Below are 26,232 nucleotides of genomic sequence, written 5' to 3' on the forward strand. Positions count from 1 at the left end.
TGTTTTTACTGCACAAATAAAGCATTGAGTTGGCCTCTGAAATTGATCATGTGATGTATCTTAGGTGAACTAAATAAAATACAGGCAGGAATAAGCCATGATCATGCAGTTTCATAATGTGCTTTTATGTAGGTGCAAATATCAAAGTTGTTTGGTTACTATTGCCTTTAAGGGCTTGTTTAGACTTGCAATTGGGGGCAAAAAAATTGTAGCTGAGCTGCATTTTTACAGCTCTCCAACCACTCCTCTTTAAGATGCACTGCAACATATTACCTCCTCACCACCTGTCAAACATCTCTGAAAAACAATCCAAGAGGCCTATTCTAAGCCAAGAAGCTTATGTTACAATACTGGAAACAACCGTCAACTCATGAAGAATGGGTTAATCATGTGGGCCATGTGCTATGCTTAAAACATGTTATTTTCCAACATAGAGGGTGTCCTGCTAAATTCTAAAAAGTATGGGGTAAATGGTTGGCCACACATGACCTGTCACCTTTGGATCTTGTAATGACCAGGATTCAATGTCAAATTAGGTCCCTTTCACACAGACTGGTTGAGTTTGCCTGTCCTTTTTGAACTGGACCTGCCCGGACCCTCCAGTCTCCTCTATAGGCAGTTGGATGCACACTGACTTGTGCCCCGACTATATCCAATCTGATACAAGAAAAACAAACGGAAGGGGGATCCATTCCCCTGGTCAGATTGGAGGGCAGTTGGATATAAACGAACAACCAGTCCATTTACATCTGACTGACCATAGAGGAAATGTATGCTGTGTCCATGTCCACTCTGAATAAGCGGAATAGACAGACCTGTCATTTGGTAGTTCCAGTTAGTTCAGCAGGGGATCAGCGGACAGATCCCCTGATGAACAAAACATATCTAGCCCTTGTGAAAGGCACCTAAGGGGGAGCTTTACAAAACTGGAGTACTCAGAATCTGGTGCAGATGTACATGATAGCCAATGAACTTCTAACTTCAGTTTGTTCAGTTAAGCTTTGACCAGAAAATCTGGAAGCTGATTGGTTTCTATGCAGAGTTGCACTGGATTTCTCACTCTTAAGTTTTAGTAAATCTCCACCTAAATGTGTAATTTGCTGTAGCTCATACTTATCTATCTTGATTCTCTTGTACATTTTCAGGTTTTTTTTGTTGTTTTTTTTTTTTTTTACTTTTTGACTTTCACTGCACTTATTTTGTAAACTAAGATTAGCCTGTGATAAAGGTTGTTTGTAATACACTTAATATACACTTGCCCTGTAAACCTTTATTAAACCTTCCCTGATTTAAAAGAAAAGCAATCCAAATGCAGATTGCTTTTCAGAGGTGCAGAAATCTTGATGCACATCTAAACTTAGCCTTAAGGAACGGGATTTCATAAGCCAAGTTCATCTCCCTAGTGAATATCTTGTCAATTACCTTTTTTTTGCAGAAGGAAAAGATATCTCCGCAATACATTTGGATTGCAGCTTGCAATATAGACAAACCATTTTACTGCATCACTTCATATAATAAATGATTCATTGTCGCCTCTGTTTGCCAATTTGTGTCAGTGTTATTAAAAGCAATCTTGCCTACAGTAAAGAAAAGCACCTGTTTGGTTTTTATAGATTTACTGTAAACAGAAGCTTCATATTTACAATCTAATTATTCACTACCACAATGAAAACGCAGTGTCCCCTGTGAACTAACCAGCAAATAAACTACCAAAATTGTCATTTCATTAAAAAGAGGAATTATTAAACAATAAATTGCTTCGGTCTGTTTTCCTCATGGGAAACACACTGCATGCATTCAATGAGCTGAGTGTCATAAATATATACTGTATATATAGATTTGCTTGTACACATATTGCTTTATATTACTTTATGCTCTTAACATACCAGAATGCATATGTGTATTCAAAAAATACAAAATTTAGAAGGAAGGCAGGTTAGCTTTAAAGGTTGAAGTGGTTGTAAACCTCAGACATTAAATATGAACGAAGCATATCCCTCTATAGTTTATATTTGCCTCAATTAACAGCAATAGGTGTCATTTCTGTCTGATGCCTCATTCCTTTGATATCTGCATGAGTCACTTCTGACAAGTTTATCTTCCACCAAGAGAAAAATGTTGATGGGGTGTGTCACGGATCCACGATCGCTGCCACCAACAGGCGACAATCACACGACCGCGACTAACAGTAATACGTCACGCCCACGGCGTCAGACCCCAGACCTTCTCACCAAACTTGTGACCGAAGGACGGCCGATCTAAAACCGCAGTGTGACGCGCGTAACAAGGCCACACTCAGCCGCACCCAGCACAGCGATTGCCCAGCTAATGGTCTACAATCTGTGCCTGCAGCCTGAATGCGCTTGTTACTGGGTCGGGTTAATTACGCAACTAACCCTCTACTGCCACCACCACTTTTGTCGGAGACTGGGAAACTCCCGTTATCAAATATACACTATAATAGTTGAAATATTGATTTGTATAGCATGGCCAGCGGACCTGCTATACAGAGATATAACAAACAGTAGCGTCTCTTCAATGGCAGGGATTCGTGAATTGCAGGTAAGCGCTTAAAAACAGTCTAACACTTCCAGAAAGAAAGATTTATTACTAAAAGAGTCAGACAGGTGCGATACAATATTTACAAAGAGATGTCACAAAAATATATATATATGTGTATATAAAGACACAGCAAAGAGATAATTAGGAAGGAAAGTACAGGGTTAAGTTACTTGCCCTTAGCCTGGGTTTGCAAATCCAAGATGCAGAGCAGGGTGATTCCTTAGTCTCCTTTTGGTTACGATGTTCAGCTAAGGAGATCTGTTACATTTCTGCTCACAGGCTTGTCTCTTCTTTAAAAGTCCCTCTCAAAGGGGAGGTGGGGCTCTGACTACACGTTTTGGGAGTGGTCATTGGGAAACTCTAAACTAACTACAACTCATACCCCATGATATGAAACATACAGTTCACCTGAGGAATGTGCAATTATCTTATCTTGAGTACGATAGGGGAGGAAGTACACTTTACAGCCTTTATCGACTGCTGGCCTCTGGACGCAGGATGTCTTAACCTGGTTGACCCCACACCATCTGCCAGAAGATACTTTGCCTCTCAGGAAGGGAGGAGGGTAGGAATGAGGCTGAGGAATTCCTCAAATAAACAGACAGAACATGAAAAAGAGGGTTGAAGGGGAACTCCGCTCCAATTCTGATGAGCAAGTTTGCCACAGGGAGGAACCTCCAGAAGATTGAAAGTTTCAGCTCTGTTCCTGTGAACTGCATGAAGGGGTGTGTGTCTCTTCCCTCCAATCAGCATTCAGAGCTGTCCTCACTGAGCTCTGCAATGTGTGATTTCAGCTCTCCGCCCCCTGTTTTCAACTCAGACAAGCTGGACTTTGAACAGCTGTAGAGAAGAGAAGACTGTAGATAAATAGGTACACCTTACTATTATGTAAGAGGATTTATTTCACCTCTGCGTATCACTAGAGGCCAGTCACTTCACTGGGTATATGTAACGGTTTACAACCACTTTAAGGTTTCTGACATGTAGGACAGATTTCAGTAGTTCTCATTACTGCCACTTTAAGAATCTAGTGCTATAGCTGCGACAGATAAGGAAAAAAAAATACCTCTAATTCACTGATTAGGAAATGATATGCTTCTTGTCAATAAATAATTCATACACATCTCTGCTTAATGGCCCTATAATCTATTTTTCATTAAATCCTTTCTTACTGTGTTTTTCTGCTTCCTTGAAGTATCCTCTGTGAGCCCCCAAACCTCTCCTTTTACCTCTCACCTCCATTTGTTTGGAACAAGCACTGATCTATGCACAATAAACATCCCATTGTCCATAGTTCATCTCTCTCAGGAGAAAGAAGAGCAAAGAAAGGGTGGCTACATTCATATGTACAGTGGGATAATGGAGAATGAACATAGCCACCCACAGAAAGTTGGATTACAGCACAAAAAAAAAAATGAATTTGGAGGATACGAAGAGCTAAGCTTTTCTAGTAACTAAGGATGAAAGGAAACATTGATTGTTGGTGAAGCCTTTTAAGGAACTCTGAAATTCTAGTTTCCCATCAGGTCTTGCTTTGCGATTGAGATTGGACAACTGTGGGTGGATTCCATAGACCCCTGGTGCCCAACCTGCAGGTTGCATGTAGCCCTTTGGTGTTTGAAGTGCGACCCTTGGGTCCCAGAAGTCAGAAGTCGGAGCATAGGTTTATAAATGGGGTCTTTAAGCAGTGATCTTTATTAGTTTCAAATACTACGCCCCTAGTCTCTAAATGTTTCCTACAGCATGAGTTCAGTCTCCAGCCACCCCAGTAGAACAATATCTGACCATTTTCTCTAGTAAGTCTTTGACAGTTTTTTATAGCATATCATATAATAAAATGTTATATGCAGCCATTTGGAGACATCAGGGGCCGTATTTGAAGCCCCTTTTACATTCTAATTTGATATCCACTGCCATAGACACTATTCAGTCCAATAATGGCCATGGAGTCCATTGTCTTCCACTGTCAATTACAAGGAAGGTGGACCACCCACCCCACAACAAAACCTCCTTCTCCCTGAATCTGTCTGTGTGATCAGCACAGTGGCTGGGGGGAGAGGTTAGTAATGCTGAGTCAGTGATTTTACTGGACTCAGCTTTCGTGACCTGCACTGAGGACAGAGTCTCCAATATGGATGTTCTAGCCTCACCATTCACTGCCTCCTCTGGATAATTCATGAACGTGTTCCCAACAAGTACTGAGCAGTTTGTGCTGCTCAGACATGACTTAATAGAGAGATTTTCACTGACTGTATCCTAACTTTTGGGTGTGCAGTGTATGAGGTCAGGTAGTTCACAAGCAGCACATGTCAGGTGGCATCAAAACCCCTTGACACTCTATCTACTGGGTCAGACTTGGACAAGGGCAGTAAAACTGAGTAACAGAAAATATACATATTTCATTGATAAACCTGCACAGTCTTCCCATAGTTTTCTCATAGTTATAGTAAAAAAAAAAAAATCACAAGTAAATGAGAGCTTTCCCTTTCCACACCTTTTCACAGGGTTTAGTGTTCTATAAGGTCAATCTGTTGCAGACAGAGCTCTCCATGTTAATTATTATACTAATTAAAATAGATAGATTCTGGCATTTATGTCATATTCTCTGAACCATTTCACTTTGTACTGCCCCACTATGCCAACTATGACTGCTGTAATTGACATGCTTTGGACCACACCATTCTTTATACTGTGCTGTAAGTGACATACTCTGGACTGTACCATTCCATTTAATATGCAGTATATTACATACTCCACGCAGCTCCGAAATGAATGCTGTGCTGTAGGTTGTATACTCCATACAGCATAGTACTACATACTCCATATAATCCTACTATATCATATATAGTGAAAGTTATTTGTTCCAAAAGTTATTTGGACCAGTAGGACTTGAATTCCACCCAGGGGCGGACTGACCATTTGGAAACTCGGGCGCTGCCCGAGGTCCCAGGGTCAGTAGGGGGCCCCATGAGATGCCCCTGGTACCTTTTTCATAGGCTTTTTTGAGTTTGGGCAAGGACAAAGCCCGGGGGCCCCATGAGTTGTCAGTCCACCCTTGATTCCACCCATTCAAAAAGTTGGCATTTTTTTTAGCTAGCTAGCGGTAACTAAAGACTTAATATTTAGCTTCTTGTATAAACCCCATTTTGTTCTTTTCAGTTTTCTACAAATTCCTCATCTTTTTAACAGATAGCTAAACAAAAACCCAGAATTCAGATAAACACTTTAACTAGCCATGCATAGCTTTGATTTTATATTGATCAACCCATGGGCTGAACATGAATAAATCAGTTGATTTCCCTATACACACTAAGCAAGAATGGAGGAATCCCCACTACCAGAAATTGTATTCAGCAGCCATGGCACCTGCAGCTGTCGAGATACAGTAGGGCAGCTACGCAGTGACTGCATCTGGTAGGATGCCATTACTGTTTGATTGACAACTTTCCTTCCAGCTCAATAGTTTTATAAATATACTTTTGTCACGTCAGGTGGTGCCTGCAAGGCCACCCACAACTCAAATGTTGGCCAATTCAGCAGGAATAGCTCAAACTTTGAGCAGGATACAGCCATACTACCTATTCAGATCTCAATGGAGTTGATAAAATGTGTATTTTTAGACATGAGCCATTGTCACAAGTTATTGTGTGTAAATGTCTTGGCTTCTTCCTGCTGTCAAATCTGCAGATAAGGGATAACTTCACTAAAAACTATAATTATTCTCAGTCATACGCAACAATAATATCTTTCGAAAAAAATCTTCTTTTTTGGCGCCATGGAGCCAAGTGGGTCCTTTAAAAAATCTGCCATTCCTTGCAGCTGCATCTGACTGCTTCACAATCTCTGCATGCTATCATTATAGTATCCCTTATTCCTATTGCAGATTAGATCATCCTTTTGGGCATCTTCCTCCAGGCTAAATAATAGAACATTCTTGCCAGACTCATTTTTATCCAAGCCACCTGAGCCTGCTTAAAGATACTATTGTCAAAAATCTCGTATTTTGATAACTGTATGTGAATAATACATGTAACAAAAGTTTTCAGAACATGAATTTCTTGTTATTATTTGTTGAAATTGCTCAAAACAGGGTGTTTTTAATTTGATTCATAACATATAAATGAAAGGTGACCACTTTAAATAGTAACTGAGCTCCTCTAAAACCACATAACTCCTACACTGTCACTTTTGCTAGACAGCTTGCTCTGAATTTAGATGTAAAAAAACCCCCCTGCATATATATATATCCATGTGATATAAAGCATGTCTGAAAGATTAGGGTATTTCTATGCTGAATACTCACCCCATGATGTTATCAGAATTGTTTTATGATGTCTTTTAATATACAGTAGTTAATGTCTCAACATCAAAGTCATTACAAAACCTATAGAACAGGCTTGTATAACCTGCGGCCCACGGGCCGCATGCATCCAACCAGATATTGATGCATTTGTTTATGGAAATCAGAGTCAAATATCACACTAGTTTTATGTAGCCCTCTTTTATATTACAAACAATGAATTTTTTTTACTCAGATAGATACATTATCTATACCAGTGATCGCTAACCGTGATCTGCCCGGTGTTTTTTACTCATCAGCTATCCTTATTGTTAGTGTATTTTATGTGTGGCCCAAGATGATTCCTCTTCTTTCAATGTGGCCCAGGAAGGTCAAAAGGTTGGACACCCATGCCACAGAACTCATTATTGGGTCTCTTGCTACTTTTCTTTATCAGACACAATGATACAATTTCCTAGAAGGATTTTCTACTCTGAAAACATGTACTTACTGAAAAGGGTCAAAGTGTTTCTTTTTAAAGAGATTTCCAAACCTTTTACAGTCGAGTCCTCTAAGCATACCTCTCATTTATTAAATGCTGACCGTCACGTCTTCCAGAGGATTGTCTGTACACAGCTTAAACTCTTGAAAGTGACAGAGACTTAATTGTCTACTCTATTTCTCATCCCCCCCACCACATTGAACTGTTTGCGGATGGTCATAAAACATTATGTCACAATGAAGAAATTATACTGGGGAAATAACATTTGACGATATGCTAATTACATATCTCACCAGTCATGTTGCTATAAAGACAGGTCTTATTTTACCTCATTGTTTATGTTGACAGGTATTAACACATCAGAGGATAATTCTTCAAACCAGTCGCTTGGAACAAACAGTAGCTCTGTCGCTATTGCTATCCTGGTGCCTTTCTTCGCTCTTATATTTGCGGGTTTTGGATTTTATCTATATAAACAAAGGTAAGTTGTCATTCAGCTCTGATTATGCCATGTAAAACAGTGAGTTGAAGGGTCAGAATCAGACAAAGTCAAATATGTGGACAACCAGAGATAAGAGATTAACCAGATATAACCAGCCTAGGACCACAATGGCAATTGAGGGAGTTAACTGCTTGTTAAAAGTTTCTCATTAACATCACATTAAAGTAGATGTAATCCCTAACTGAATAACACTTCATTTCAGATTTTTTCATTCTTTGTTGCACCTCAGTGCTTCTAATCTCCTCCAGCTTCTTTGCAGACACATCGGAGCATGCCTGCTTAAAGCAGCTCTTCACCCTCAAGTTGATGTTGCCTCCACTCCACCAAGTCTCCCCTATCCATCCATTGTGCAAATAGGGCTTTTTTAACCCTTTTTTTTTAAATAAAAAAACTCTGCCCCCCATGCACATCACTCACGTAGGCAAATGACATACACATATCCCTGGAGGCACAGTCCTTCATTGAGAAAGGAGGAGGGAGCAGGCCTAGTGATACATTATTGGGAGAGCCACTAGAAGAACCAGGATGACCTGGCAGCTTCCCAGTGATATCACACAAGAAGATGGACCAAGAAGGGTGCAGAAGAAAAAAGGATTTCAGCAGGACAATGCTGGATACACTGGGTGGGTGCCTACCTTAACTGTACAGGATCCACTACTAACTAGATAGGGGTTAAAAAAATTGGAGGGGGGAGGGTAAAGATCTGTTTTAATGTTTTAAAAAGGCCTGTAGTCTCTGTCTCTGTAGGGAGCTCATCTGACAGGGTGATGGTACAAGAACAACATTAAGAGACAGTAACAGCATGTGGTCACCCTATAAGAGGAAGTGACTAAAGGATGATCTTAATGACATGGTCACCAGCTGTTATTTTAATGAAATCTGAAGATTTAAAAATATTGAACATTAAATTAACAATTTAAAACATAAATTACATTTTAGTGACTGGGTTTAAAGCTTCAATTTTCATTCGTGTGTGTTGCAAAGGAGATGACTGCCAAGGTGTTAGATGTCTCAGTAGCAAAAAGATATAAAAGTCGATAAAGCCTTAGACTAAGAATGAACAATTATAATATGCTAGGGTTGACTATCCAGATTTTTGCATAATTTTAGTCCTGACAGGTTCCCTTTAAGTTACAATATTGTTTGTGGCTGACTCCTATGCAGTACAGTGTATTTCTGTAAGCACTAAATACTTTCTCTACCGAGAAAATTGTAGGTTTACCAAATACACGTGAAGCGGGATCAAATAATATAAGAATATAGCTTCAAGATACAGGAAATGTGAATGTATAAATTGAGTGAAATCATTCCATTATTGTAAAAAGGTAAAACAGAGATGCAAAAAAGATTGTTTTTACAATGGAAAATGGACTAAAAATTCTAGTGCAACACATCCCATTGCTGGCAATTCCAGGCACTTATAGGAAATGCATTATGAAAAAAAAAATTATATATATATACATATATATTTCTCAGAGAATAGGAGGAGGTACGCCCCCCTTCTGAGTCACCCCTTGTTACCCCTTTTCTCTACCCCTACACAGTATAGACCATTTTACAGAACACAGAGCTAAGTATCATTTTGTGGTGCTAAGAAATTTGTATAATTTGTATGGAATATGGTAATGATAACAAGAAATACATATAGTTCTCCTACAGCCAGCAACAAAAGACCCCTCTGCCCCCCCCCCCCCCCCCCAGCAGCCAACATGAATAGAAGCTCCAGCAGCCAGCTACAGTAGACCCCTCACTCAACATTAGATTCCCCCAGAGACAAATGATCCCCCAGCAACAACAGATCCTCCACCAGGAACAACACATTCCCTCATCAAGTGACAATAGCACCTCCAGCAGCCAGCATCAGTAGACCATCAAGCACACCCCTTGCCATTACATACATTCAGTGTTGGAGGTGCTGGAACTGCATTCCCCCACGTTCCTGCTGAAAAAATCCCTATATATATATATATTTATATATATATAGTGAAGGAATTGATTCCTATTGGAGGTGTTCATATTTGCTTCTGAACAGAGAATACAATGGATTTACTACAATTTTTGCTAATTTTCATTTAAGTCCATGTGCTTCTATGTGTGTTTTTGTGCTACTTTGTTGGGTACTGCCTGCCAATGAAATGTTAGGTGAAGTTTGGTTTGCTATGGGAAGGGCTGCTTACTACGAGCTGGAAAATTGCTAAAATGTATCTTCACACACTAAAAAAATTGAACTGACCTTTTTTGGCTAATGTACTGTATATTGATACATTGCACCAATATAAACTAGCACTATTAAAAACAATGGCAGAGCAGTGCAAATGCATTAATGAGCACGTGCATTGAAGAGCATGTGTTAAATCACAAAGGTGTGAATAAAGTCTTTGTACTCAGACAAGATTAGTACAGGTTTGATTGAATAAAATGAAACATTATCCCTTACATTACATTACTCCTTCTCATTCTGTATATGGATGATGGTAATTATTTTAATTTAAAAAAAAAATCTAAGTACCTTTTTTCCTAATCGATGTACACCTATCACATGACCCAGCTTGTTCACAGCCTGCCTGAAGGGAAACATTAGCAGGAGGAGCTTCTAGTTCTCTGCTACTGGTCACATGTTAAAAAACACAGCCTTTGGGATACAGAGTAAAGATAAATAATTAATAAAATAGATAAAAAGATCAAAAAAATATTTGAAATCATAATACAAAGATACTGTACTGTAAAGAAATCATTTTTTTTTGTATCTTTGGCAATAATATGTTTTGGGCAGATTTCTGCCAGTCACAGGCTGTCTCTCTCCCCTCCAGCCTGTGTCTTAGAATAACAGGGAGGTGAAGTCTCCATAAATCAAGATGCAATATCCCACCCCTATTGTTTCTAGCTAGTTAGTGGGCATGAAGGAGGAGTGAGGGAGTGGGCTGTCATTTACTACTGTGTATACTCCCACATGTGTGACTCTATAGTTACATGGGCTGCTCAGATGTGATAGGGAGGACTGAAAACAGAGTGTGTGTAGTAGCTGCCAACAATGCTCTGAAAAATCCCTAACTGTAGTGGGGACCATGGACGGACTGACAACTCATGGGGCCCCCGGGCAATAGGGGATCATGGGGCCCCTGTGTCCTTGCCCAAACTCAAAAAAGCCTATGAAAAAGGTACCAGGGGCATCTCATGGGGCCCCCTACTGACCCCGGGCCCTCGGGCAGTGCCCGAGTTTCCAAATGGTCAGTCCGCCCCTGGTGGGGACATAACCAGAAGAGGGAGTCAGGATCAATTCATTTTTTTGAAGAATACAGAACACTAATCCCACAGTGACTGAGTGGTAGGAACAGCATGTAATACCACATGTATTGATTGTTTTTAATGATGTGGGTTTAATGCCATTTTAATGAACATTAACTTTACTAAATAAGCGCACTCTATTTTTTTGTGTTTCAACCCCAGTGAAAGATTCACTACTCAGGTTTTTAGTGTTTTAGGTTAGTGTATTACAGCATTAGGCCACACCTTTATCTTTATGGTAGGTATTGATATCAGTTCTATGTTCTGCTGATTCTTCACATATGCCTTTATAACTAAATCATTAGTATTATTATTATTTGAATATTTTTTTCAATCCTCAGTTCAACATTATTGGTCTGTTTCAACAGGACTGCACCCAAAACCCAGTACACTGGATGCTCTGTACATGAAAATAACAATGGTCAAGCAGCTTTTGAAAATCCAATGTATGACACCAATGCAAAAACTGTGGAGGGGAAAGCAGTACGATTTGACCCAAATTTGAACACTGTTTGCACAATGGTATAATGCTGGAAAACTCTTATTTTTTTGATTCTGAAACTGGAAAACAATTAGACATACTGCTGTGCACTCTCCGGTTCTCCGCTACTATTAAAGCACATTTTTAGGAACACAATGGGGGTCATGGACACCCTTGGAGGAAAAGAGAATGAAGAAAACTTACCGGAAAGAACTCAATCTACACTTCATGTGCGACATGGGACATTTTCCAGCAAGACGACTGCACTCTATGAGTGCTTGATTACAATTTATTTTCTTTTTTTTTGAAAAGGAGATTAATCTAAACATGAAACTTATTTGCATATATTGGAGGAGCATCCACTATCAGTATTTACTGTGCTTTATAAACTATATTAGAAGGTCTGGAATTAAAAAAAAAATAAATAAAACAGAAAAAATACAAAAAATAAAACAGAACATGAGTATATGGTAGAAAATTGCTATAATTACTGGAGACATTAAGACAAATTACAAGTATTAAGTAAACAACATTTTACCGCTTTGGCAACATGAATTAACAAAAGAAGTCCTTGTCCCCCTCTTGATTTGGGTGTTCCATTGTATGTTTTTAAACAGAGAACTAAAGCCGGGTGTTTGATTATCTTCCATAGATGCCCATGATGTCCTGGGAAAATCCTTGTGACACATTTACAAACATGTCTCAGATAAATTTCCTGGACAATCTTAGCTCCTGTTTTGGTATATAAAGAGAAGCACTAGATTATGCCGTTAACACCTACTTTTTAAAAACTCACAGCCTCCAATAGAATGGGTTGTCCAGGGGATTCCAACTCAGTGGTTTGTACTAAAGGATAAGGATGTATGGGATATCCAACTCCTTTATCACAAAAGAATATCCTATTTTTCCTCCCTGACTTCTTTGTATTTTTCTACAATATCTGACTCACCATTAGTGAGCTTTGTTCATGAAATAATGTTAACTGATGTATCCCATGCTATGCATGTTCTGGTTAACAATATATTTACTGAAAGGTTTTTTTTAAGGCATATTACAAGAAAAAGTAAAAATGACTGAATATCTTTATACACTTCTAGGTATAAAATGCTTCCTACAATAAATTCCAATAGTTCACCTTTGTCATTGAACGCCCTTTTTTATCTTCAGAGAACAGAGGTTCAGTCCAGTGGCATGGCCTAAAATGGTCAGGATGTGGCCAGTATTCTTTTATTTTTTTATTTAAAAATAGAGATGATTTCAGTTATTTGTATATATCACCTGTACTATTCAAAATCAACACTACCTTTTTATTTTATTTATTTTTTTATTTATTTTAGTTTTAGGTTTGAATTATTTTAATTATTGTTTATATTTTTTCTGTGTCTTTTTTTTTTGTGGCGGTAAGAGTGTTCTGGTTCTGCATTTACCATCAACTGTCACCAGTTGTAAGTGATTGTTTTAAACCAAAGAGGTAAAATTGTTTAGAAGTGCATAGTGATATTCAGTGTGCTCAAAATTTTTGCATGTTCCAGTATTAATTTCTGAACACATGTATCCTAATTTCCTTGGGCATATTTTTGCATGGTCAGAAGTATGAGTTTGGGTTGCACTTCAGTTAATCATGCTAACCGCATAAATGCTATTATTGTCTTTTTTGGCCTTGACTGGTAACCAACAATAGCGATATTTTTGCAGAAGGTCTAGGGTCAGTATTTGCAGGTTACTTGTCTTCAGTAGGACCAGTTTCCATAAAATGGTGACATTCACTGCAGACTGGATGTTTTCTGCACTGTGCCCTCTAATACAGTGCTCAATCAAGAATGATGGCAGCATGTCTATAACTAAATAGTATTACTGGTTTGGGTTTGAGAGTCATGTGGCCTGGTTTAGTATTTATTCCAGGATTTTTATTACAGTTGTGACTGGCTGAATTTATATTTTGTAATTTTACAGTAATACCAGGAGGGACAAGTGATTACACTCGGAGATAAGCAGAAAAATCATTATTAACTGTATTTTTAAACCATCATATAAAAACGCTTTCTAAGGTACCAAGGTTGAGTGATTAAGTGCCTATGTTGATGGGCTTTGGGTTTGAATCAAAAGGCAAATGCACTTTGATTTTGGAAATTGATGAGATCTTTCAGAATTGACACTTGAAGTTGATCTGCATCTGACCTCCTTCTAAGGTGCATTTATCTTGCTTTCTGAAGTACTCAGAAAACTGAGTTTGCAATCCCGTAGACTTGCATTGGGAGAGAAGCAGTTCTGATGCATCAACACAGGCCGTATGGCAGACTTAGCTTGCAGAATGAAATGCATTTCCGCTATTACCCATTGAGTGAGTTGCATCTCTTCAAACGTTCCTATGACTTGTAGTATCTTTACACTTCTATCCTTTACATTTATGTCACATTATATAATTACCAGTGCTAAGGCTAACAAAATGTGAGCCAAGTGAACTGTCTAAAAGCAGACACTGTCTAAAAGCACACATCTTTGGATATAATGGTAAACCTTAGCAATATCCTGAGTGTGTGTTCTGTGCTGGTGCAATGACCCCCACACAGCCTATTCTGGTACTGTGTTCACAAAAATGCCAACAATTCAAAATCCAGATGTGTAACTCACCTTCAGCATCTGACTGTTGCAACAGGGATCAGATAGTAAAAGGCAGTAACCATCCACCATCCCTCAGCATCAAGTTTAATGAAGCAGGTCACTCTAGATAAAACTATGACATTGTGCCCTCTGAAGCTATGTCATATAACATACAGTATAATATCAATCCTCCACATCATGCATAGAATGTAGGCAACACTGGAAGGGACAGGCCACACCAGCTGATCTACACTTCATTTATGGCAATCTATTCCACTACACTTTTGTGTTGCTTTTTACTACAAAAGTACAGCTGTCCTCAAGTAATTAACACAGGTTTAATGACAAAAGAAATTAGTATAAAGCAGAATAGGAATTATTACCTGTACCAAGCAATTAAAGTTGGGATATTTCCAGTAGCAGCTATCAAATGAACACTTCTGTGCTACATTGTGGTCTTGAATATTGGCCTGAACTGCTGTGGGACCATAGATGTAAGTTTTGCACCAAAGGGATATTGTTCCCATAAAAATGCATAATAACTAAAATCTGGGAACCTTGAGGACAGAATCTGAGAGTCAATTTGGGCAAGTAAAACACCTAAAAGAAAAAAAGATATATGAGCAAATGCAGATTATATTCAAATAAATTCAGGTTGTATTTGAGTTCCATTTGAGTTACTTATGAATTTAATTTGAGTTCCTTTAAAGGCACATTTGACTTGCAATTGACCATATTCTGACCTGGAGGGGACCTCCTTCTAAGCTGTAAGAAAATGTTTTAAGCTGTATTTGCATTGAAATCAGGGAAATGTTTTAGTAGAAAAACAGTTCTAATGCAAACAACTACCTGTCAACACAATAATGAACATTGTTTTGTGCAAATGTAATCTGAGCTGGTAAGATAGATTGAGAGTTATGCTTGGGACCTAAGATTCTTGGGCTGAGGGACAGCTGTACATATTGTAGTTACATCCTAGTTTTTGTACCTGAGCATTAAATTACAAATACGTAAAGCTGTTTGATGCTGGTTTAGTTTTTGGGCTGTTGCCTTCTAACCTTTTGATTTATCTTGCTCTTCACTACTGACATGCCTTCTCTTACTTTTATACATGGGTGTTTTTGAAATTCACATAGAGCTATGGGTCCCATTGTAGCTGGAAGAGCTTAGTGTGTAGCAGAGATTCTGAAATTCTACAAAGAATGGTAAATTTGTATTTAAATTTTGCAGATTTGTTGGGATGGTCCATATTCCCAGACCACCAAAGTAAATAGGGTGTATTTTTTTTTATGCAAAGTGAATAGGAATAGAATAATTTGAGCTTTTTAGGTTGGCAGTAAGATTTAGAGTTGTATAAATTTTACAGTTTTTTAATTGTGGGAATAATGATAGGAATACAAACAGAAGATCAAGTTACGCCACTGCAAATCTGGTGCTAAACAGTTGGCATATAATTTCTCCAGAATTTTTTTTTCTTGGACTGTACTAGAAACTGATTGAAACATGAAAAACCTCACCAAAGATCTGAATTTAAAGTACAGCCTCCTTTGTTCTAAAGTTCTGCATGGCAAACCATTTGCAGCAAGATATATTGAATTTTATCTGCAAATTTTATCATTTGTCTAGTTCATAGTAGTAGTCATATTCAACTGGATTTGTTCTGTAAATTTTACCGCTAATTCAAATAGTTTAGAACCGAGAAAAATCTTTAGATAAGTGACAAAATATCTATAACATTGTAGAACAAGCTAATTAATTTTGAAAGCACCTAATATTTTTCTAGGGATACAGTAAACTTGCAGTGTACTAAAAAAGAAGGATGAAGCAAGGGAGGTGCCATTGGAGATTTGATTTTGAAGGTGAAGCCTATGAAAGTGTTATCTTTATCCTTTCTTAACTATTGGCAATTGTTTTCTGATTGCTTTCTCCAATTGTATTTTGCATATTTTTCTATATAGTACTAGTATCATACCTTGGCAAATGTGGAAGCTCAAACTTTCTAAAAAGTGTTGTCATTCAATAATAACTCTGTATACATTGACTTTGAAAACCTAGGTCTTCTGATTAGGGTAAAGGAATTCTTATTGAATCTGTTTTTTTTAACATTAATGTGATCTAGTACTCTTCATTATTTTAATTTCCCACATTTTAGACCTTCAAAAAAAAAACCCTAATAAAAGATAATGTAAAATAGAATTCACATACAGGAAAAAGATACATATTTTTCCTATGATTTAGCTAAGCTTACCTTGGTACCAACTTTAAAAAACAAACAAAAAGTATCTTATTTTTAAGGAAAACAAGACTTGTGTTCTTCTATTGCTTTGGGTGATAGTCAGGGTGATAAACTGATAGGAGCAGACACTGCTATAGTATGACTCCCAATCTTCTTAGAACAGTGCAGGCATCCAAATTCTTCTTAATGTCTAGTTTACAAAATCAGCTAGTTTTGGAATTAGAGAATAAATCTTATTATATTTAGCCAGTTGACTTCCATTCCACAAGAAACTATTGATACAGTATTGTTATTACCAGAGTTCTTCTTTAATGACACAGTTGCCAATAGACACACATTTTTCTGGGCTGCCTTAACATCCATTGGATAGACACTTTGGTTTTTTGTTTTGAAATGTACAAAACTGTTCAGGTGAAGCCTATTTTGGATAAGCTATATAGACCTTTCCTTAATCTTTCAGCAGCATTAAATTAGCCCCATGATCAATTCTGGACTAAGCTCTGTGGAGGCACCTAGGCAATCATCATGGCTTCATGGGCCATAATGATGATTGCTCTGTTTGCAACAATCAGATGACAAAAAAATAGGTGATTGGCAAGAAGAGGATAATATGATTTTTCTAAGAGATTAAACCCTTACCCACATAATTTAACTCAAATTGAAATTCACCAAGTACATGTTCTTGTAGACCTCCTAGAAGGTTTGGTTGGCCTTACTAATCATTTGAAGACAAAATGCTATTTCCTAATATGTGACAAAAAATCAGGACAATATTCTTTTGTATATAATTGTTATGTTACAATTACTATATAGGATTTATACAGTATAGTGTCAACAGTTTATGATCATCAACTGACCTTAAGAAAGTTGTAGACCCCTCTCTACTAGCTCTGAAAACATGTAAAACCAACTTTTACTGATAATATCTGATGGGTTTTATTTTTGAAATAGAGGCAAAGTATCACTAAGACAGGATGCACGAGATGACAATTTATATATTGGTTCACATCAGAACTGTCACTGCTATCTTCTGTTGGCAAAGCTATGCTTTCATATACAGTTTAATGCACCTGCCACAAAAAATCAAAGGAAAAGGTAGGATTCTACTAGGAGTGGAAGGGAGATTACAGGACTTCCATGAAATTTCATCAATACTTAATCTGTGCTGAGAAATGTAGCTCCATTATGGTAGCCAGGGGCTATGGTGAAGCAGCCATGTAGTGGAAAATACATAAAGGAATTATCTTACAAGGTTTTATTTATGTGATAGTGTAACATCTGTGTATTGAGTCCAGTTTGGAAGACCAGAGAGCTTCATATATATACTTAAAATGTATGTCAGGAAAAAAAATGCAGTGTATCTCTGCAATAGATGCACATTTTCCCATTCCCTTTAAATACCCTGTAAATAGGGAAAAATACCTGCTGGTCTGCCAGAAATTCACACAACTCCTTAGCCCTGGGTGAAAACACACAGCGCTTCTGTGGACTACTGCTCAAACCCCCTCCCATGCAATTCCCCATAACATAGCGACTAGAATTTTGCAGTCACAAGAAAACAACTAGAAGGACTAATTAGGCTCTTGAGAAAACATAGGAAGTGTTCACATGACAGCTCTGACTTTTTGACATGATCAACATTTTTTTTCATTTATCTAACATATATAATAGAACCATTTCAATATTTAACAGATCAAAAGACCATAAATAAGCTTACATACAGGGTTAATTATACAGATGGCGCAGATTTCAACATTCTTATATTTCAAACAGTCTGTAAGGGATGGAAGCACATTCTGCACATCACTGAATGGAAGAAGGTTCAAAGTTAAAAGCCTGCCTTGGAAGAGGTGGACAACAAGATCTTGGACATTGTCCGTGGTCTCGCAGGTCACCAAACCTTACCCCTGCAATTTTTATCTGTGGGGGTACATAAAAGCAATGGTGTTTGTCCCACCAATGTCTGCTACTCTTCAATATCTGAGATATCAAATTTTTGAAGCTGTGAAATGGATAACTAGTGCCCAGTTAATTAGTGTGTGGCAAGAGTGTAGTGTATGGTCCACCCTTTAAATGTTTGTTGCGCAACACATGGCGCTCATGTTGAGTGCATACAACCTCAAGCACCATAAAACTTTGAACCTTCCTCTATCCAGTTATGTGCAGAATGTGCTTATAATCCTTACAGTTTGTTTGAAATAAAATAGTTGAAATCTGCTCCATCTTTATGAATAACCCTATATAATTGGAATGAAAGTTCCAAGCACCAAGCGAGACCAATGTTTGAGCAGAGTTGTGGAAATTTTGGATGCACTTAGCTGCATGTTTCCTCCTTACCTTTCTGTCCAGCCCTGGCATCCCTTTAAGAGGGTCTTTACACTCCATGGCTTTCACACAAGTCATACAATTAGAGCTCATCCTGCCAGCTCCCAGTCATGACTAGAGGCCAAGAGCTGTCTTTGTCAGCTTGGTCACTGCACAGGAGTGCTCAATGAGCTCACTTGCAGCATGGAAACCTTGGCCATGCATGGACACATATGTGGGATGTGTGGGTATTAAAGACCACCCTTCTTGAGACACACACAAGCATTGCCTGGGCCACAAGAGGTTAATGAGTATACACTATTGGGCATAACTTGTGAAATACTTTGATGACTCTATGTTTGTCAAAATAAAAAGAAACTTTTTTTAATGCATCCTTAATCATACTGGGCTTTATACTAACACAAGTTCCTTTACAAAATGAGTGTCAGGTATACATATTACCAAATCAGTCTTCAAGAACAAACTGCTATACAGGGTAAATAGTATGTAGGTTTTAATTTCTTGTAGAGTTCTGGGAAGTTTAAAATTCCTCTTATCTGCAAAGAGTGACAAATTCCTGTGGTTGCTGGCTTTCAATGATTGGACAAGAGACACAAAAGGCAGGGCCATTAGTAGCAACATGGGAACCTGGTGGCTATTTAAAAATCTGAGTTGTTATATTTTCTGGGGTGATCTAAAAGAATGGAAGACCCACATGCAGACTCCACATATACTGTATGTGGCAGTTTCACTGCTTAAAGTGTATAAAAACACAAAGAATAAAATGTAGTATATTGCAGCTTACTAATCCATAGATGTACTGGTTGCATTTGTGCTATTTTTTCAGACCTTTTTCCTTCATTTGTACCTAGAAATCCTATAAATAGGACACTTCCTGTGGCTGAGAGGCTACGTTTACTTACTCCACTGTATCTATGGAGGAAGCCATAGATGTCACCTGAGCTGTTCTCCTCTTTTGAACTTAAAAAAAAGTCTTTCTCTGTTAATTTCCATTAAATGTAAAAGGAGGAATAGGTGGTTTTCAGTTCATCCCACAGATAAAGACAAGGACACTATGTTTTTGACAAGATTGCTGCAGTATATTACATTTTGTTCTTGGATTTAGATATCTCTTAAAGCAAACCTGTGGTCAGGCTATGGACACTATTACTAAGTGGTAATTGAGCTTTAAAACATGCCCTTACTGGCCTATGTAGCTGCAGGTCTTATGGAGAAATGCATTCTTGAAATTCAAAATAGTGGCAAATTGCATATTATCTCCCCTTTAATGTTCTGACAGCAGGGATTTGCTAGCCTGCCAGCCTTTCAATGTAAACAAACAGCAGAATCTGACTGCAACTTGACTTCAGTGACTCACTTTGAGGATGAATTACTTTGCAGTACCTGCAGCTACAGAGGTCAGAGAGGTCCACAGGTTCACTGTAATGAGAATCAATCATTTACTCAAATGTATGCACCTATGATTTTCTCTAATTTTCTGCAAACAATATGCTTTCAGCATATGTACTTTTACTGTCTGGCTAAAAGTTAAAGTTGTATATGCATCAGAAATGTATATACTTGTGAATGTAGCTGCAGCATTGCACAATCGGTCAGTCTCAGGTCTGGAGCAATCAAGTCTTGCCAAACACAAAAACAGAATATATTCTGATACCTAGTGTGTTTATAGAGATATTATAAACAGTAAACACAATTAACAATGAGAACCTTGAAGCTGAACTCCAGGCAAATATAAAAGACACAAATGAATGCAGTTCGGCATTTATTAATACATCCCTAAAAGCATGTTTTGAATGTAAGCACTCGAAGTATCTAAACTTGACTGGTATCAGGCTCTTGCAGTTCCTGTATAGCAAAGCTCAGACTGAGTGAGAAAGAAGCAGCACAAGTAACCAACCAGTTCTGAGTGAGCAGGAAAAAGCTACCTGAAGATTATCTCAATATGTTGCTTTTACTTTAACAATCTAGTCACATGTCCAATCCAATCAGCAGATAAAAATTAGGTCTCGTCTCCTGCCACACAGATGTAACATAGCTCAGAACTGAATACAAAAAATAAAAAAAAATAAAAATTACGCGTATTTCCGTGCATGTAACTGCTTGCATGGAGTTCAGCCTTAAATATAATATGAAGCCCTTTTCATAAATCTGTCAAAAATGGTTTTACCATACTTATTTTTAGAGTATTATTCAAATAATTTGGATAATGTTTTATGCATTTTTAGCGTAATATTGAAAGAAGGTGGTTAAAAGCTAAACTGCATTTACCATAAGTGCATACATAAAAACAGTACAAATGCATCGAAAGCATTGCAATACACAACCAATGCTCTACAAAATTGTTAAAAATATGTATGTTGAAACACATGTGAAAATGACCTTAGTATCTAGAATACAGACCTATGGGTATACAATTTAAATTCTTAACCTTTTACTTTATTTCAGTAAGTCTGCAGTTGTTACACTTTATTATGGTTATTTAATAAGGCACTGAAAAGAGCAATGCTAATAATGTAAAGTGCAATATCTCATAACAACCAGTCAACTTCTATATTTTTTTTCACCTAAAACAGGACAATGTTGCTCAATTTTTTATGAATAAGCTTTTATATTTTTCAGAATTCCAATGATTAACATGCTAGTTTCCTATCATGGCAAACCAGTGCAGTCCCCAATAGTATTTAATAAATCTGATTTTATATTAATACTTAATACATGACCTTCAATAATAGAAGACAGAGCAAGAGAGAGGGAGGGAGGGGGCTATATTCTATGTCATTCATGTGTTATTAAGATTGAACTTCAGGCAGATAGAAAATGCCATTTTATCAGGTATGTATTCATTCAAAAAATGTAATGTATTTTTATGAAGCAACTAGTGCATTAACCTGTATGCACTTGTTATCAATTTTCTGTGCAGCAGAGCTCATATCAAGAGTGGGAGAAGCAACACAAGCTGTGCTGCAGTTCTCACTCCATTGGTCTACTGCTTCTACTTCACTGTCAAATCAAAGCCTGGGGGAGGGGTAAGACCTGAAAGTAGCTGCAGTACAGAAATACCAGGTCTGAATGCTGACTGTGCCATATGGCAGACTTGTGTAAGTCTACTTAATGTATGTTCAGAAATGCAATGCCTTTTGGCAGGCAAAACAGTTCCTTTATATTCCAACTCCGGGCAAAAAAAAAAGTTTTCTCATGCTGTCGGGCTGTGCCCACACTGTCAACAGCTTGTTTTGTCTAGGGGTCAGAAGAAAACTTATACTCACCTGATCCTTCATTCCATTGGAAAACAGCACTCCCCCACAGTCCAGTGGTGGACTGTTCCTGGTCTATGGAGCCTCCTGAGCTTGATGATGTCAGGAACAATCCACAACTCAAGACCACTGGAGAGTGGGATGCTGGACCAGTATTGTGCTGGGAGGATTGGAGGATTAGGATAAGTATTTCAACTTTATCCTCTCCCCTAGACAAAACATGAGCACTTAACCTGCGCAATGCTCGCATAGCCTCACTGCATGGGAAAACTTTTTTTTTTCCCCAGAGATGGGCATTATATTTATTTCACTTAAACTTTTAGTGATTTTTCTGGAGTTATTTTTTAATTCATACTGAGTTAGTAAGCTGAATGAAAATCCACATGGTTTGGGTTCTATAAATTGCCTCTAGAGCAGTCAAAAATTAAATATAAATTATCTGATCAGTCTATGTGCATTAGGTTACTTCCGCACCAAGGGGAAAAAGTTTCTCTGTAGCTGGTAAACTTGTTCTAATACTGTCATGTGTTTAATCCTAACCTTGGATTAAAAACCTTGACCTTTAATTTCAAACCCAACAGCCACTGTTCCAGATACAAGGGTAAAAAGAAATAATAGAATTAAAGGTTCTCTCTAATACTTTATTATTTATTACAAAATGGAATATTTTACAATATCTTACAGAATGTGTCTTTGCTTCAAGCACCAATTTACATCTTTTGTTTTAGTTATATCTAGCCTGGTTGGTTTACTGAACTAACACAAAATGTTTACACCCTTTGCTAAAACATTAAGACTTCACGTTTTATAGGATTTCTGTGGCTGTTATGTTTGCACAGAAAATATTATTTAGGAAAAACTTAAATTGATTAAATTGATAATTCCCCTCCCCCAAATATCTATAGGGAAAATGTATATAAAAATAATTATGGGAAATTTCACCTGCACAGATTTTTATAAAAATAAGCTATTTTGACAAAAAAGTATATATGACAAAAAGATTTTTTTTTTAAATTTCATTCTTCGAGCACTTACCTGAAATAAAATGTTTGCATGTATAACAAGAAATGATATATCATAGCACTGTCAGACTGCATTGTAAAGGAAAGCGTTTAGAAGAGTGCAGGATCTACTATGTTAAGGTGATCTTGGCAGCTCTGAGATCACCTTAACTGTGTGTATTTTACTACATATAATATATGGATATATTTTTCCCAGATTAAATTATTACAAAAGCTTAATATAAACCGTTCTATAAAATGGTTTTTGAATGTTTACAATGAGATTTAATAACATTTTCCAACTGTTATATTTACAGTATACAAATATATATCTCTACATAAAAACATATAATACACTATATAACATACACTAGTTGTTGATGCCAGGATGGCAAAAATATATATTTACTGACAGACATACAAATGATCCACATGAACGTTTAGCTAGGTGACAATATAGTTTAAAAAAACTATTTTTCATTTCTACTAAATCATAATTTCACAATGCATTATTTATCATTTTATGACTCGTTTCTATTTCATAAGCTACAGATATGAAGCACACGCTATTCAAAAAAAAAATAATGTTTCTATTCACTTATATATTGTGGTTAGTAAAACCACAAAAATCATTTTTGAGATTATGTTTTATCTGTGTTTTATTTTTGTTTGATTTTATTTTATTTGGGTTAGAGGGTTCTTATTTTAGGTGGTTAGTTTCTATTTTTGTTTCTATATTCTGACAATATGCGTTTGCAGTTTAACTAAAGGTTCACAGAACAGAAAGTATGCTCTGAATTTTAGCGGAGTGAAACATTTTGCTGCATATTAATTTACAAAAGATTAACTTTTCAAATGAATAGATTGCTAATCCTGCACATCCTACAACTTAAACACATAACCCCTATTTGCTTAATAGTACATTTTTTTAAAGCATGCAATTTTCTTATTTTAAAACACACACAGGGTTGTTTTTAATCATCTAATCAGTTAATCTATTCTGACCTGAAAATGACAAAGGCGGAACTAAATAAGTAATTTAATCAAGCACTATAGAAACCTATTTCTTTGACCCCCGGCACAATCTTATCTTTCTTATAGCCAATTTTTAGCTGGAAAAAATAGGTGATGGTGTAAAACTGACTGAACTTTATTAACTGTTTAAGCTAGAATACAACTGTGAAAAGGTAAATTAATTTCAAAATTTCCATTAAACAGAAACTGTCACCTTCAGCAGTTTTCAGTTTAAACTATAATTCCAGATTGTACCTGCTGGTTAAAATTGGGGATCACCAAATTTCCTATCAAAATGAGTGGCTTTTCCTGAGAAGTCATTGGAGATGCTTTGCTAAAGCAGTAGAAATGGTTCACTTAGCAAAAGTGAATGTTCATGCATAATAAATAAGGTAAAGTTGTGTTTATTTCAATTTTTCAATTGTGAAATATTTTTTTTTTCCTTTTTTACCCTTGCACATGATTGAGGACTCCGAAGTCAACACAGCTTCACCCTATTTGCTAGCTAAAGGAACATTGACGTAGCAAGCTTATTTAAGTGAAGAGCTTTTGCTCCTTTACAATCTATACCTCGTTGTATCAAAATAGTCTAAGAGCATTGATCCTGGTAAACACAGGGATAAGGGTCCTGTCATAGTTCAAAGTATAGCTGAAGAAGGTAGGTACACCACCAATATGAGTTTTCCATCCAAACTGGTCATTTTTATTTTTAATTTCTTATGGCTGGAGGTTGGCTGCAGCAAAAGTAGGTATGTCTTGGTATTCTAACTGTTCTGGACCTATTTGAATGTACTTTTCCTAATAGACTTGAGAGAGGTTGCATATTGAAGCTGGATGGTTTTCTCAGCCATTTGCATTTTTCTTGTAAAGAAACTTTAAATTGGTGCAAATCTTTGTTTAATATTTTTTTTTCATTGTGAAACTGACATCATTTCTCAAAGTAATGGTGGCAGCAGTCACCTAATCTAGCCAATCATAAACTACTAGAGAAATAATGAGTTCTGCCAGTTTTTTTTTTTTGCACCTGTTTTAAGATGACATGACTGGAAATAGAAAAATTGGCAGCAGAGTGGAAATCCCCTTTATAAACTGAGACCTACAGATTGCCTCTCTCTGTCATGACACTTATGTGTACCATGACTTATTACATACGTTTATATTATGTAAGATAAAAAAATATGGTATAATGGAATTTTGTATTTTTCTAAAGATTCTATTCCAGATAGAATTTTTTTTACAGTATATATAAAAAAAATTGAGAATAATTACCCAGTTGACACGGGGCCTGTCAAAATCAATTATAAAACTGTAAAATGTTACTCCAGTTTGAAAAAAAAAATTGCATTTGAGGTTCTTTGATGCACCCAAAACACCCCAGCACACATTTCCACTGGAATTCATTTCAATACTTGCTATTTATTTGATGTTAGAATGACTGCAATAAATATGAGTACACATTCTTGAGAAAAGCAACTTATTTAGAAAAAAAACGAAAAAAAAAGAAAAGAAAAAAAAAAAACGAATGGACAATGTTTCTTTGTCATCTGGCTACTCCTCTTATATCAATGCATACACTTTTGTAAAGAAATATATTTTTATGGAAAATAAATTTGTAAAAGTATGATGTAAATTTTCAGTGCAATGTAAACAAAATAAAATTAATAATTCATTTTAAATGTGTTAGTGTATCTGGCATTTTTTGTTGAAAATAATGGCATCCTTTGAACCTTTATTGCTCTTTCTAGCAATGATGCTAATTTACTAAAAATGATGAGACTATTCACTGAAAAAAATGTGTGACTATAAGTATTCATAGTGAACAGAATGCCAAAGTGGCACTGGTTTCCAGTTATTAAAGCTTTACGTGAATTTAAAGCTCAATTCTAGACAAACATTTAAAAAATTGGGTTCCAATAAAGTGTTCAAAACAAAAAGCAACTCTGGCTGCAATAATCACCTCCTTTCTGGTACTGTCTCCCTCTGTAATGGTTTTCCACCAATAAATATTCTCAGTATTCCTGGTTAAATGATGGCCAGACTGGGAAGACTAAGGATATCCTGTGAGTGCAGAGTCACCTTTTTTCCCTGCACCCATATTCATTTAGGCAGAGAGTGGCATTGACATCATCATGCATACAGTATGCATGAATAAGTGAGATAAGAAACAGGGTCTATAACTTTAGTATATCT

General features: G+C 36.9%; 1 protein-coding gene across 1 annotated transcript in view; it reads left to right on the forward strand.

Moving 5' to 3' along the window:
- Positions 1–25,718, forward strand: part of CSMD3 (CUB and Sushi multiple domains 3) — a 1,455,553-nt gene extending 1,429,835 nt beyond the window's left edge. The window contains exons 70-71 of the mRNA XM_089664334.1: positions 7,692–7,824; positions 11,499–25,718. Of these exons, the coding sequence (XP_089520460.1) occupies positions 7,692–7,824; positions 11,499–11,658 (293 nt within the window). The 3' untranslated portion in view covers positions 11,659–25,718. The remainder of the gene's footprint in view (positions 1–7,691; positions 7,825–11,498) is intronic.
- The last annotated feature ends 514 nt before the right edge of the window (positions 25,719–26,232 follow it).

This window comes from Staurois parvus, unplaced genomic scaffold (genome assembly GCF_062004578.1).
Source record: "Staurois parvus isolate SC_StPar_1 unplaced genomic scaffold, SC_StPar_1.0 ptg000047l, whole genome shotgun sequence".
In the NCBI taxonomy this organism is placed as follows: domain Eukaryota; kingdom Metazoa; phylum Chordata; class Amphibia; order Anura; family Ranidae; genus Staurois; species Staurois parvus.